The sequence below is a fragment of the Cavia porcellus genome, unplaced genomic scaffold (genome assembly GCF_034190915.1).
Source record: "Cavia porcellus strain 051 isolate PalLab524CR breed Dunkin Hartley unplaced genomic scaffold, mCavPor4.1 scaffold_2, whole genome shotgun sequence".
NCBI classification, from domain to species: domain Eukaryota; kingdom Metazoa; phylum Chordata; class Mammalia; order Rodentia; family Caviidae; genus Cavia; species Cavia porcellus.
Window position 1 is genome coordinate 44,033,399 of NW_026947485.1, and position 16,700 is coordinate 44,050,098.

The 16,700-nt window shown below is 34.8% G+C and overlaps 1 protein-coding gene across 1 annotated transcript; it reads right to left on the reverse strand.

Moving 5' to 3' along the window:
- Positions 1 to 1,502: 1,502 nt before the first annotated feature.
- Positions 1,503 to 11,545, reverse strand: LOC100724497 (hyaluronidase-1-like). The gene is given in 5 exon segments (XM_005006050.2): positions 1,503 to 1,540; positions 1,543 to 1,939; positions 5,988 to 6,077; positions 9,827 to 10,771; positions 11,371 to 11,545. Coding segments are annotated over 4 exon segments (1,458 nt in total). The 5' UTR covers positions 10,760 to 10,771; positions 11,371 to 11,545.
- Positions 11,546 to 16,700: the final 5,155 nt, after the last annotated feature.

The following is a 16,700-nucleotide window of genomic DNA, read 5'->3' on the forward strand; positions in this document are numbered from 1 at the left end:
AATATTAGAAGAATTCCTATTTTCTTTTGTGTATCTATTATACAGAAGACTGTTTCCCACCTGCCTCAATCCTTCCGACTAATTTAAACAGTGAACCGATGTGTGTTCTATATTTGAGGTATTAATTGATGTTTGGGCAAAATTAGGTTCACCTTGTTCATTCACGCCATATTTCTTTCTTCATTTTCAAAATGATGATAATATTGAATAATATTTGCTTTTTACTACTTTACTGAAATACATTCAATGTCAGAATTCTGATATAATAATTTACTTTTAATGCCTTAGTAACAATTGTAATAGCTATAAAAATATTTTGTGCTTAATCATAAAAATCTAACTCCTAAATTTAAAAAAAATCTAATTTCTATAATAACAACCTTGATGCAACAATATACCAAAAAAAACAGGGAAACATCAGGTAGTACTCAGTTTAGCTTACTACATTTCATTGCCTCTTTAACTTTTACTTCTCCCCCAATTGAATGAAAGAAGGATGAATGAATGAATGAATGAATGAACTAATGAATCAAAGTAGAAATGCAAATGTGATCTGCCTATTAAGCCTCTATCTGTAGGCCAAGATGGAATACATATAAAAATGCAAAACTTGGGAAGGAAAGTATCTTTTCTAACTTAAGAAGAGAAACAGTATTGGGGCTGGGGGTTTAGCTTAGCAGCACAAGAGCCTGCCTGACAAGTACAAGGTAGTGAGTTTGATCCCTAGTATCAAAAAAAAAAAAAATCTAAAGAGACATCGTATTATAATTTCCTCTGAGTCCTTGTTTACAATGATCAGGATTATAATTAAAGGCAGTCAAGTGGCTGCATGAATTGTTCAAACGGTGATCTATTGAAAGCTAATGAATCACCTGGATACAGTGTAATTTAACTAAATAACAATTATATAATAAAAGAATTTCCAGTATAAATTCCATTGGTTTGATTTTAATAGGACTTGTCTTTTGATATTGATGACTGCCAAATGAATGTTGAAGATCCATTAGATAATATTAAGACCTACAGCACTCATTACCAGAAATCACTTGTCTCTATGATTTGATCCTGGGGTCACTGTCTAGAGTGCAGTTATTTTGTTTTGATTTCCTATTCTTGTTTCAAGGGTGCATTTCTGATACATTTTCTTGATCTGCTCCCCCTGTCTGCAGGTCAGGTCTCTAGAAAGGCACATTTGACTGTACAAAATTTCCAGTGCTTTCTCATGCTCCCTAATTCCTTTATTTTACACAACACATATTACCCCAAGATACCTGAGTATCTGATTATATATTATTTTTCATTTTCTGGAAAGAAGTTAAGCTCCCCAAAGACAGATCTATCCACATTTGCATCATCGTCACCTAACATGAAGTAAACTTCCAACAAGTAATTACTGTACCAGTGAATGGAGTCAATGATTGTTTTTAATTTTTAGTTTAAAGCCAGTAAATATTTTAGAAGAGGCTTCAAGTTACAGAAAGTCAACATTTTCTATTGTTCAGTCAAACAAAAAGTGACATTGTAGTAGAGAATAAAAAATATTCAGTGGAATTGCAGATATGATTAGGCCAAGAAACACTGGTAAATTAAAGTTAGCAGTAGGAGCCTTGTTCTTCCAACTCAAGAGATCTGAAGAGTCAAGGCAAGACTCCCCGTGCCAGCCATAATAGCAGTGGCACATAAATCCTTCCTTCATGTCCATTATTGTCTTCTGCTTATTCTTTTCAGAAAGGACAAAGCTGAAGCTCTTGTTTGAGATGTGTTTCTTGCTGCTGCTTTCAGGCATATGCAAATAAAAGGATGATTCAGGTGTTTTTCGAACACATCTCCCGTGGTTGCTACATAGACTTTGACTACAGAGCTTGGCTGCAGTTGTCACATTCACAGCGTAGGGACCCAAAGGCCACTGAATAGATCGCTGCACCGACAAGCAGGCCTCCTGTAAGAAAGACAGAAATCTTACAATGTGGTTCTGTTATCCAGGAAATATTAATGCCTGAAGTATAATGGTAAGGGTAAAGAGGATTTCAGTAGGTTACTCACTTAAATGATGACAAGCCTTTATTTATTTATAAATATGATACCTAAGCCCTAACCCAATTAAGAAAGACCATGGATGAGAAAGACTATGACCCAACCTAATTTCATATCGTGTCCGAGGAACAATGATCCTACATTTCCCACCTGAGATTCTTCCCTCATGTATACAGATATTTCTACTAACATTTTAAATATGATTTAAATTTTTTAATTTTAGTTGTAAAATGTATTCAAAGCTGAAACACATTAGTTTGGGTTTTTCTAACACTGCTAAGTCAGAGGTAATAATGCTCCTAAAGTTGGTGGTTAGTCTTCCCTCCACATTTTATAACACAAACACACATACACACACACTCACACACATGTATGTATGTGTCTGTATTTATGACTTTAAACAATATGTAGCATGGTTTTATGAATTTGTGTATATATGTGTGGGTAACATTTTTCTGCAAGTTGCTTTTTAAGTACATGCCATTTTAAAAAGTTTTAAACATTGATATTTAATTTATCTCATATATACATATATTTTTCAGTTTTATTTCATTTTATAATATAAATACACCATACTTCATTTATCTTTTAGTCTGTAGGAGGTCAAATATAAGTGATCGTTACATACAACCAAATGCTGATGTCACCTGTACTAGGACAAAAGATCCAATGACTGTAAGAAAGCTCATCTTCCCACAAGTCAGCCACTGAGTACAGATACACCCAGGACCCTGGGCTTAGCACTAGGTTACAGTTCTACTTACAGGTGGTCAGACTGTGCTTCTTGCAAGGACAGGCCTAACTGAAGTAACATCATTAGCTGACCCCTAAGAATCTAGCTGTAACTTTGACAATTGCTGACTTTTATCCATACAAAAGGACCAAGGTGCAAACCTAACAGATTCATTAATAAATTGAGTTTTCCTTAACATCTCAGTCATTCTATCAACAATAACAGTGCTGCATAATTTAAAAGTCAGTTAACTCAGAACTATGGGCTACTTCCTTAATCACAGGAAATTAAACCTCAAAGCTGTGACTCCATCTATGAAATGTTTGGGAAATTCAAATGGAAAAATCATAAGACAGAATAGATCTCTTAATGTCAGGTCATTAAACAAAACAGCACTTTAGGAAACAGCAGGTACTACAAAACCTATGAAGAGCAGCATTTGTTCCAAGCACTGCTAGCCTTATATCATATTTAAGAACACATGCTGGTTTCTCGTCAGGGCAAGACTCCTTGTTTGAGGGATCTGAGGATATTTCTGAGAAAGAAATGTAGACTGAAATGAAATAGGCAAATAACTGAAACAAGAAAGGAAAAAAGGAAGGAAAAGAGGAAGAATGAGACAGACAGAGAAATTAGGAAAACTATAATTAAGAGAAATAAGAACTCAGACAAATACAGTCATGTTCCACTTGGGCATCCCTCTTTCTGTCCCAGATCTACTTACTGAAACACCTTCTTCACTTAGCTTCAAGAACATCTTCACTCTGTGCCAACCCTCTCTTTCCAGTGCCCAGAAGCAAAACTTTGGAGTCATTCTCTACTCTTTTCTCCTCTCACACCTAATACCCCCGCAAGTCCTTCGCAGTCTGTCTATTAAAATGGACCAGAAGTCAGCCCTTGCTACTGTTCCAGTCCATGTGCTACTCTTCTGGGTCAGATCACCAAGAGCTCTCACCTGGACTGTTTCAGTAGTTCCCAACTAGTCTCCATAGTCTGTTCCAAATCTGGATATTTATGAATAAGCAAAAATTCCTATCTTTAACAGAGTAAAATACTTTCCCAAGTAATAATTTAACCAAAGAAAAATTCAAATACAATTTCAAAGAAATTAGAAGAATGCTGGGTGTGGTGGCTCACGCCTATAATCCCAGCCCTTGGGAAGCTGAGGCAGGAGGATTGTTGAGAGTTTGAGACCATTCTAGGCTACAAAGTGAGCTCGAGGCCAGCCTGAACTGCATAGAGAGACCCTGTCTCAAAAAGATAAAAATAAATAAATAAATACATTAGAAGAATACAAAAGTTAGAATACCAAGTATTAAAACATATGGACATAGACAAAGTAATTACCAACATTAAATGCTTAGTCATGCATAGTTTTTTGACCAGGGAATTCTTTCATCAGGCAAGACACAAGACTTCTTAGCATGGCATTTCATTTGGATTTCACTCAGCTGTCAGCAGTGTTGATCACTAGTTGACAGAGTAGTAAGAGGTGTTTTTAGTACTTACTCTTTCTTCCTACTCCAATTCTCTGCAACCTCTCTCACTTGTGTGTTCTTGGGAGTTCTGTTTTAGTTCCTACCTGCTTCAATGGCTATCAGTTTCCTAGAATCTAGTGAGTGATATTTCACCATTTATGGCAAACTCCTGATCTCCAGTTTATCTATCTGCTTTTAGCTTCTAATTTTGAATTTTTATCCAAAAGAATCCGTTCATTTATTTTTCAATGATTAAAATTTTTTTTAAAAGTTAGATTTAATAAGCATTGTGACATTGTAGAAAAATTGGAGCCCTTTCACAATGTTAGTTGGAATGTGAAAAGTTACAGAAGCTACAGAAAGCAATATGGGAGTTCCTCCAAAAATTAAAAAAAGAACTGCCATATTATATATACATCATGCATGCACATGGTCACAAACCCCTGCATATTTATGAGTATATATATCCGAAAGAAGTGAAACTATGATCTTGTAGAATTATCTACCCTTCCATATTTGCTGAAAAATCATTCACAGTAGCAAAGATATGGAAAGAATCCAAGTATTTATCACGGGATGAATGAATTAAAACAGTGTGATATATATCTACAACAGAATATCACTCAGTTTTAAAAAGAGATGGAAATCCTGCCATTTTCTTGCAACACAGAGTAATCTAGAGAAGATTTTGCTATATTAAAGAAATCATGGAAGGACAAGTAGTACTTTATTCTACTTACAAAAGTTATATAAAAAGTAAAACTCATAAAATCAGGGGATAGAAAAGTAGTGTCAAGGTATATAAGACAGTGTCAAGGGATATAAGAAGTTCATTCATTCTAAATAAGTACGAGCAATCTGCTGTATAGAATAGTTGAACCTTTATACAGAAGTATTTTTCTCCCATATGCATTTTTCATAGATAATGAATAAAATAAGGAATAATTTTTACAGACCTCACCCTTCTTAATGTGAATGAAATACTTTTAAATTTTTATGTTTTTATCATAAAATTTATTTTATCTATTAAAATTATTGCATATAAGTTTAATTCTAGCATAATTTTTAAATAAAGGACTTGCGACTCAAGTGAATTAATATTCCCAAAATTACACCCTTAGGATATAATAATCAGTTTCTCACTTTTGGCTGCCAGATTGACAATTCTTTTTTCTTTCAACCTTCTAACCACAGTGGCTGACACAAAGTAGATGCTAAACAATGTTGATCCTTGTACTTTTTAGTTTAATGAATAAAGAAAATGTGGTACATATTTGCATGCAATGTAATACTAACCTGTGATAAATAATAATAAACCTGAGTTATTTATAGGAAAGCAAGTGCACCTTGAGACCACAAGGTTAAGTAAGATAAATCAGACATGCAAGCTTAAATATTGCATGTTTTGTTATCTTACAAACTCAAAGTACAAAGAACAAAATAAAATATAGATAATAGGAAGCAGGGAAAAAGTCTTTTCTCAAATGTGAAGGGGATCAAATGATGGAGAGAGGAAGGGGAAGAAGAGAAAAGGGGGATGAAGAAAGGAATGAAGATGTGCTGTGACCATGCACCAACGCCACACAAGGAATATAAACATTATGTACTTCAAACATGTACTAATAAAAAATAAATAAAGTCAAGGCACCAGAAAACCAGCAGCTGTTCTGACTCTGATGTGACTTGTTTTAAAAGCTCTTATCTAGAGTATATTCAAGATACTGAAAAAAATAATTGCTTACCTTTGATGCAATATATTCACGTCCTCCCCACAATATTATTCCTGCTGCCCCTAAGGCAGCACTTTCGCCAATTGTATGCACTAAGTCCTCCTAGAAAAGAGAAGAGGCCTCAGAAGCAGTTTCTGCCAAACAAAATTTAATTGTTGATAATTCAATAAGACTCAACCCCTTCAACCATGATAAAGAAAACAATGATTTTATCTTTCTTTGTAAAGCAAAAGACCAGGAGACCAGGAAAAAACTATTCCACCTTGCTTTGTTAGTTTATTTGAAAAATACTTAGAATTTTTCAGAAAACATTCTAGATACGGAGGATATAAAAATGAAAAGCATTTCAATTCCCTTTCCTGTGGTAATTCTTTAGAGCGATGTGTGAGACAGACATAAAAACAATAACTATGTTATAATAAACTATTATGTATATTAATAGTACCCACAAATCATGTAAAGATTTGAAGAAATGTTTAATTCTACATGAAAGGGTTTGGGAAGGCCCCTTACTTGAAATGGTGAAATTTCAAATAAATCTTTCAGAATGAGTTTCATTTCTAGAAAAAAGACTAAGGGCAGGGGCTCAGAGAACAGTCATTAACTTCTTTTGGTAAAGCACATGCGATTTGTGGAATAAGTAAAAGTATATAAATTCTTGTTTATAAACATAATGCAAATACAATTCAGCATTGAAAAGATATAAATTTGCAACTTTAAAATCCATTTTGGCGGGTGTATAATTCAATGCATTGTAAAGAAAGGTCAAGATGGTATCGTCAGAAGCACCGTTGGGAGAGGATAGACATTGTTCAAAAAAAAATAATAGGGACCCAAAAAAGGCAGTGCCAGTTTTATAAAGAGGAGGAAGAGTAGAGAGTTATTTGTAAATTGAGCTGGGTAATTTTTAATTATCTAAGAAACAGTGCAAAGAGCAGAAAGGAGACATCCAGGTGACTCTCCAGTTGATTAGGTACCAAAGAGGTTGTAATCTTCATTCTTTCCTCCACTAAGCAATATTAGAAATTCAGTGCAAAGGTGAAGGATTCAAAGATTGCATGAGTAAGTGACAATGTCACCACAGAACATTCCTACACTAGGGAAAAATTCTAGTAACAGAGGTTAAAATCTAGGGGAGAAGTGCTTAGAATTTCGCAGTTTCAGATTTTTTTAAGACTGGAATATCTACATATTTACAGTGAGGTACTGTGGGGATGTGACCTCTATTAGTCACTTTCCCATTCCTGGGACAAAATACCTGACACCCACCATTTAAAGGAAGAGAAGTTATTTTGGCTCACAGTTTGAGCCCATAGTCAGCTAGCTCCAAGGCAGAAACAGGATGGCAGAGGGACATGCCAAAGGGAAAAGTGCTCAACCGATAGAACTCAGGAAGGAAGAGGGAGAGCAGAGGATCTGGGAACAAGAATACACCCAGGTCACGTCCACAGTGATCTGCCTGCAAACAGTCCCACCTCCTAAAAGAGCATTCAGGTTCTGAACTCTAAATGGATGAAGACAATGATGAGTATGTTCCTGAATAATCCATTCATCTTTAAAACATGCGACACTTCTGGAAAATATTTTAGATATAAACCGTAAAATGACTCAAGTGTAAACACAAAATTTAATTCTGCCATATGTAAACCTCATATGCATAGGCTGCTGTAATTTTGTCCAACATCTCTAATGTGCCTGTATTTTAACTGCAACTTGAGCTCAGGTGTGGAATTTTTCATTTGTTCTATTGTGTCAGTGCTCAAAAAATTTCAGATTTGAGAGAACTTCAGGTTTTGGATTTTCCAATTGAGGATGCTAAGCTGTACTGCTACTCATGTTCTGTAATTTGTCTAATACAAAAAAAATGGAAATTATTCTTTCATTCTACTAAGTAGTATTGTATTAGATTCCTTAAACGTAAGTCAGGTCTCTTATTTAGGTTGGGACAATTCTAAAGAAAAGATCAGGAGAGTTTTATTTTAAAAATACATTGAAATTTTATGTTGCTTAAACAATTGGAGGGGAAAAATACCAATTCTTTTTGTTGATTTTCAAACCATGAAAGGATATAGAAAGTCAGGGGTTGGGGATTTAGCTCAGTGGCATAAGTGCCTGCCTTGCAAGCAGGCAGTCGTGAGTTTGATCCCCAGTACTGATAAAAAGGGAAAAAAAAAGGATATAGAAAGTCATGAAAATATTTTAAAGTAATTCTATACTTTTTGATGAGAACATATATTGTCTATTGCTTTATGAAGTAAAGCTTAAAGAGATAACTCATAATTTCTTTAATATTCTAGTAATACAAAGAATGAGAAAGATATTAAGACAAGCATAAAAATGTGACCATTTTCTATCAAGATGAACTATTTGACTAGATGGACTATTACTATTTTCTATTGTTAGCACTAACATTTCTAACACATTGTAGGCATTCAATAAATAATTTTCAATAAATAAATATTCCAGTCTTTTTCCAAAAAGCATTTGAAAAATGACATGATTTGAGAAATTGTTCACTTAAGCAGTACTTTAGAGAGAAATCTGAGAAAAGGATGACTAATGTCTTAGAGTATCCAGAATACTGGATTTTAAAAGAAGAGTTTAAGTTATTCTAGGATATACCACAAAGTAGAATTAGAACTAGTGGTATGAACTCAACAGACAAAGTAAATTCAATATGCTTCAAAACTCCCTAGGAAATAGTACTGTCCAAAAACATATTTGTTTCTGATACAGAAAGTGCCTCATGAAGAAATGGTATAAAAGAACCAAGTTATAAAGGATGCATATGCAAGTTATTGATGGATTGGATACTGCTAAGATTTCTTCAATATTTGGTTGATGTAATGCTATTATTCTTTTTCTCCTAAATTTATTGAATAAATACTCCATTGTAATGATTAAAAACAATGTATCCTATTCAATAATATTCAGGCCAATAGATTTTACTCTGAAATTGTTTAGGAAGAATTGCTATTGTTTTGAAATGATCTTACCTGAAACATAAATGAATGATCTAAGGAAGTAAACTGTGTGTTGTCTATCCAACATGCCTATCTCCAAAATAACAAAATTGTTGGTTCCAGTATGGAAGAAAGTTTAAAGGTCTTCTTAGGTAGCCACCCATCTAATGATTACATCTTTTCTATAATGTAACAGTCTAGCTACAGCTTGAGCATTTCCAGTATCTATGAACTCATTGTCTTCCAAACAAGTTAATCTTTGCACATCTATACCTTTGCCTCCTACTCTGTGTCAAGCCTGAAGAAAGTATCCATGTACATAAACCACTTTTAATGCCTAGATACTGATAAATCATATTGTAGACTCAAAGAAATCATCAATAGAGTCTATGCTATGTTTTCAGTTAACATAATAAATTGAAACAGAAAAATACAATAAAATGAAAAACACAATTGGTTAATAATTTACCATAAGCTCAATTTTACATGTTTCTGAACTAAAAAATTGCTGCTATACTTTCATATAAAGAAATCTCTCCCTGATTAAAATTAATCTATTTAATTCTAATCTATTTATTACACTGTTTAATTCAAGTTTTAAAATTCTTCCTTAGAAAATGCTTGTGTAGTCTGCGTTGGTAAAAATTATAAACTAAAAACTGTACGTACACATCTTATCAATAGTAAGATTGTGTCAGAATTAGGCTATGAAGAAATATATATCTTTCATGATAGAATAGTATCCTATTCTATCAATATATTAATATGATATATAATTACTCTATTACAAATTATAATGCATTATTGAAGGGAAATAAGTTTTCTAAAACATTTTTCTAGACTTTTTATATCTTTCCATCAAATGTCCATTTTTTTAATGTGACTTACCTCTGACAGAATTTCAATACTATTCAAATAAAATGGCCTGGAAAAAATAAAAACTGGCAAAACATAGTCGGGTCTAGCCATTTCAGCAATTCTCATGGCTTCCCTAATTCGGTAATGAACAAATTTCAATGCATTTAAACTTGACTTCAACACTTTATTCAAGTGTATTGAAGGATAAAGTGCTGTGCTTTTATTCCACAGCCATGAGAGCTGGTCATTGAGGACAATTTCTTCATTTGGGCAATCGCCTGTGTAAAACGTTGGATTTATTCTATAATCATAATTATAGCAATCTGGATAGCGGTAAAAGCCCCATAAGCGTTTGGGTCTCATTTCTAAAGCCAGTGTAAGAGTAACATTCATGAAACTCCTTCCTGCATTTTCAAATTCCTGTTGGGCAGCTGCTGTCACTTTTGTTTCTGACCAGTCAGGATGGTGGTCTCTAGTGAAGGCTAAAGAGTGATTTTTATATATTATTTTGTTGCCCCAGTTTCTAACCCACTGGGGTTTCCAATTATCCCAGTCAATAATAACAAGTCCTTCTGATTGCCACCACGGGACAGTTTTTACAATATCAGTAGTAGCTTTACTAAGGTGAGCAGAAAGGCTCATATTCTGTGGTATGCCACCATTGAATGATTTTCCATTTTGAGAGAAATAAGGGTAATATCCCAATTCATTTGGATAAAAGATGGCAATCGTTGATCCACTCTGAGTCTCGAAAGGATTTGTTATAATGTTAAACACCTGAAGATTCATGTCTACTTTGAAGAAGTCCTTACAGTACACTGTTGGGGCAGCCCAGAAAATGTTGAAAGGCTGCTTCTTGATCACTGGAGGCATTGCTGGTTTAAGGACTGACTGAGTGACCATGACAAAGAACAGCAGCACTCCTAACCATGCCACCCATGGGTGACACATGAAATTCAGCATCACAACAGTCTCCTAAAAATAAGAAGAAAAATATTAAACATAAGGGCATCAAATGTCTTTTTAGTTTTATACTACAAAATGAATAAAACCAAATACTCCAAAGAATTTATGATGCTTTTATAGTACAGTTTCATCTGAATGAAGAAAAAAAATAAGAATTTTCCTCTAAAATGTGAAAAATGTATCAAGTGATTAACAACTATAAAAGATCTATTTAAAAAATCCTCGAATATGCAATTTTATCTGCAAATTTTATCTGCTGTTTGTTCTAAATTTAATGTGCTCTAACTCTGAGTGTATAATTCAAGCCATCATGCACTGACAAGACTTTGACTGCATGGAGAACTAGAAAAGAAACTCTGGATAGATTGCTGTATGACCTCATGAAACAGTTACGCCAAGAACATGCTCAGTGGGAAATTAACAAATATTGACATTTTAACAGACATTAAATAGAATAAAAGAAATGACAAGCTGTTCTAACAGCAAGAAATAATTTGTAAGTAACTTAAAATGTATTGACCTCAAATGTTGGTTCACTTGCTTTTAAAACAGAGCACTGACCCTTGCAACTAGCCTTGGTTTAAACAGGAAACAGAGCTGTCCATTACCTGTTGCTGATTGTAGATCTTGGTGCTGTCATCCTCTGTTAGTCACATAAACAAACTTAAAATCTATTGTTCTTGATGGCCATTATTTTCCCATGAAGTAATTGGACTATATTTTCAGCAGTTAAGTTCCAAATGAAACTTGGCTGTTTAGTCCCCCTCTGATCTGTCAGTTAGGACAGAAACTGCCAAAGAATCTTCCCAGCATATAAAGACCACGTAATATTTCAGGTGTTTTAACCAAAAGATCTCACTCTGAAATTCCTCACCTTAAAGTTAGCTTATTATGTACATACATTTTTAAAGATGCCAGATTTTCTCTGATGCAGTTAAATTTACTGTCTTTTTAAGGGTCAAACATGATTTCTTATGTAGTTCTTTCTATCTTTATTTAATATGTTAAATTCAGGAAAAGATATCAACCAAGATCACAAACTTGTACAGCATAATACATCCTGTTTATAAAGAAACTCAACTTTATACTTCGACTTATTAAATAAACAAAAGTGAATGATATTCTTGAATAAACTGGATTTTATTAAGACAATTGACTTCCCATGGAACTTATAATAAGGGAACTAGATGATCTCTAAATCACTAGAGATACCTCTATCCTTTATTCATCTCCAACTGTGAGATTTTAATATATCCCTTTCCCCAGCAAAAGAATAAACCTTGTTCATCAATCTTGTTGTTCAGGAGGATGTAAAAGCACCACTCAACATAAATATTGCCCTTTGTTTCATTTTTGTCTTAACTGCATATGCTGGGCATACATGCTGTTAAATCATGACATGCTTAAAAAGAAATTTCTGTTAAATGTTATATCACACTAAACTTCTAGAGATAAGAATGCTAAAAGTCCAAAATAGGTGCTTTGATAAATTTTAAATTGATTTTAATCATGTTTCTTGAATGCATAAATGACATAAAATCTCTCTTTGTTACTAGGCTAAGAAAATTTTATTACGTTAATATTATCTTGGCTTTCAGTAGTCATAACAAGCTTCCACTGTAATAAAAATTGTATTAAGAATTTCAGCTTTCAGTCCAGGAAACTGTGCTGTAAGAGGAGGGAACTGTGCTGCCCGAGGATGTGAGCTCCTGCACACCATCTGAGCCCCGGGACAGTTGAAGATCATCACTCCCAGTGGTCAAGGATGCACCCAGCTTCCAGCCACATTAGACTGGGCTCTGCAGGTTTCAGGCCTGTCTGGGCCATGCCCCAGTGACCTTCTTTCAATCCAGAGAACTGTGCTGCCAGAGGAGGGAACTAGGCTCCCTGCAGGAGTGAGTTCCTGCTCACCATCCCAAGCCCCAGGAGAGTTTAAGATCATTGCTCCAGTGGTAAAGGACGTGCCCAGCTTCCAGCCACACTAAACTGGGCTTCACAAGTTTCAGGTCTTCCTGGGCCACACCCAATGACCTTTCAATACAGTGAAACGTGCTGCCTGAGGAGGGAACTGGGCTCCCTGTGGGAGTGAGTTTCTGCTCACCATCCCAAGCCCTGGGAGAGTTTAAGATCATCGCTCCCAGTGGTCAAGGACCTGCCCAGCTTCCAGCCACACTAGACTAGGCTTGAGAGGTTTTGTGGTCCGGATAGATTACACCCAGCAACCTTCTTTAATCAGAGGAGTTGAAAGCACGTGAAGAGAGTTCCAGTGCATTGGTCCTTGCCCAGAGAGAGCTCTGAACATCATCCACAGTGGTTAGGTGCCTGGCCCAGCTTCCTGGAACAATGGAGGAGGCACAGGAGGTCCTATGGGCCTGACTGGACCATGCTCAGCAACCTCCATTCAGTCCCAGGAGCCGAGGGCATAGGAGATAATTTCCAAGATGCCAGGAGAAGCCTTGGAACAACACTCAAAACATGGAAATATAGGAAAATGACAAAACAAAAGACCAAAATGCAATCTCAAACCTCCAGCCCATTGCAAGAAACCCTAGGAACTATGTACACAGAAGAAAATATATGCCATACACCTGAAATACCTGTAATAATAACAACTGAAATAAAGAAGCAACTTTAGGAAGCTTTAAAGGAATTCAAACTAGAAATAATCTCCCAGGTAAAAGAAGAAATGATGAAAGAGATTCTGAACACATCTAAAGAAGACACAGTTAAAAAATTAGAGGAAGAAAACAAAACAAAACAAAAATCCCTGGATGAACAATATAAGAAACAGAATACATGAAACAGACTCAAAGAGATATACAGGAAATAAAAAATTCCATTGAAAGCTGTCAAAACTGCCTCAATAAAAGTGAAGATAGAATTTCAGACCTCGAACACAAGATTGCAGTTAGTGAACAGGAAAGGAAAAATCTTTTAAAAATAACAAGGAATCAGGAAATAACAAACAGCTGCAAGATGATGCAAAGAAAAACAACATAAGATTGATAGGGATAAATGAAAAAGAAGGGGGTAACACAAATGATATCAAGAGGCTATTTAGGAAGTAATAGCTGAAAATTTCCCAAACATGGGAATGGAAACTGACATATGGATAATTGAAGCATATAGAACCCCAAATAGCCATAACCAAAATAAAACTACACCCAGACTTATAATAACCATGCCAGAAATCCAACATAAGAACAGAATATTAAAAGCTGTTAGGGAAAAAAGACAGATCACCTATAAAGGAAAACCTATCAGAATGACAGCAGATTTCTCAACACAAACAATGAAGTCAAGAAGAGCATGGAGTGAATGTATTTCAGATCCTAAAGGAAAATGATTTCCAACCTAGACTGATTCACCCTGAAAAACTGTCCTTCAAAACAGATGGAGAAATAAGGTACTTCCATGAAAAGAACAGCTGAAGACCTTCATGATCACCACACCAATCCTGCAAAGAATACTAAAAGACACTCTAGATACACATAGGAAAAAACTATTAAACAAGGTGGACAATTAAACAGAGTGGAAAGATAAAGGTGCGACAGCAAAATGATAACAGGCCAACAATAAACCAATATATAACAGTTACAACGATTAATGTAAATGGTCTCAATTCACCAATTACAAGAAACAGACTGGCAGAATGGATCAAGAAACAACATCCAACCATATGCTGTCTACAAGAAACCCATCTAACACAAAAGGAAACTCACAGACTGAAAGTCACAGGATGGAAAACAATACTTCACACAACAGGAACCCCCCCTCAAAAAAGGCAGCAGTAGCTGTTCTGTTTGCAGACAATGTGAACTTCAAACCAACAATGATCCTAAGAGATAAATAAGGTCACAACATACTGGGTAGGGGAAAACTTAAAGAGGAAGAGATAATATTCTTAAATATATATGCACGAAGTTCCAGAGCACCCAGCCATACAAAGCAAGTATTAATAGAAATGAAAAATCAAATTAGCAATAACACAATTATAACAGGAGACCTTATCACACCATTGACACCAAGGGACAGATCAACCAGACAGAAAATCAGCAAAGAAATAACAGACCTGAATCACATTCGTGAACAAATGTACTTGATAGACATATACAGAGTGTTCCATCCAACAATGTCAGAATATACATTCTTCTTCTCAACAGTACATGGGACATTCTCTAAAACAGACCATATACTAGCCCACAGAACATATTTAAATAAGTGCAAAAGAATTGAAATTATACCATGCATGTTATCAGATGAATGAAATTAGAAATTATGATAAAAGAAACTGCAAAAACCCCACAAACACATGGAAATTGAATAATAAACTCTTGAGTAATCAGTGGGTCACAGGGGAAATTAAAGAGAAATTAATTAATTAATAACTACAAGCAAACAAAAATACAAATACAACTTACTGGAATCTGTGGGATGCAATGAAAGCAGTCCTCGGAGGCAAATTTATTGCACTTAGTTCCCACATCAGGAAAACAGAACAAATACAAATAATCTGATACTATACCTCAAACATCTAGAAAAAGAAGAGCAAGTCAAGCCCAAGCCAAAAGAAGGGAGGAAATTATAAAAATCAGAGCAGAAATTAATGCAATAGAGACTAAGAAAATAATTCAATGAATCAAAGAGTTGGTTCTTGGAAAGAATAAATAAAATTGATAAGCCCCTAGCTAACCTTATTTTAAAAAGGAAAGAAAAAGCTCAAATTCATGCAATAAAGAATGAAAAAAGGGAAATCACTACAGACTCTGTGGAAATACAGAATATCATCAACACATATTTCTCTACTCTCATAGGTTCAATAACACAGAAGAAATGGACAGATTCCTAGAAACATATGAAGTACCAAAGCTGGATCAAGAAGATGTAAAACTGCTGAAAAAACCAATTTCTATTAATGAAATTGAAAATGTAATTAAGTCCTTACCTACAAAGAAGAGCTCAGGCCCAGACAGATTCACTGCAGAATTCTATGAGAAATTAGAAAGAAGACTTAAGGCCGACACTCCTCAAACTCTTCAATGAAATTGAAAGGGAAGCAATCCTTCCTAAGTCATTCCTGGAATCAAATATTACTCTAGTACCAAAACCTGAGAAAGCCCCAACTAAGAAAGAGAACTACAGGCCAATCTCCCTAATGAACACAGATGTAAAAATACTCAATAAAATATTGGCAAGCAGGATGGAGCAAATCATCAAGAAGATTACACACCATGACCAAGTGGGATTCATCCCAGGCAGGTAGGGATGGTTCAACGTGCATAAATCTATAAATGTAATCCACCATACCAATAAAGACAAAAGTAAGAACCACATGATCATTTTTATAGATGCAGAAAAAGCTTTTGATAAGGTTCAACATTCATTCATGATAAGGACCTTACAGAAAATTGGAATAAATGGTCTTTACCTTAATATGATAAAGGCCATCTATGCCAAACCAACAGCCAGCATCATATTAAATGGCCAAAAACTGAAGGCCTTTACCTAAAAATCAGGCACAAGACAAGGATCTCCCTTATCACTGTTCCTATTCAACATAGTACTGGAAATACTAGCCAGAGCAATTAGACAAGAGAGAAAAATAAAAGGGGTAAAGATAGGAAAAGAGGAAGTTAAATTATCATTATTTGCAGATGACATAATCCTCTACATAGAAGACCCCCAAAACTCCATTGAAAGTCTCCTAGATATGGTAAACAAATTCAGTGATGTAGCTGGATAAAAAATCAATACTCAAAAATCAATAGCATTCTTATACCCTAACAACAAGATCACTGAGAGAGAAATAAGAGAAGCCACACCCTTCATACTAGCATCCAAAACAATGAAATACTTAGGAATTAATCTCACAAAAGAAGTAAAAGATCTATACAGGGAAAATTATAATACCCTGAAAAAAGAAGTTGAAGAGGATCTC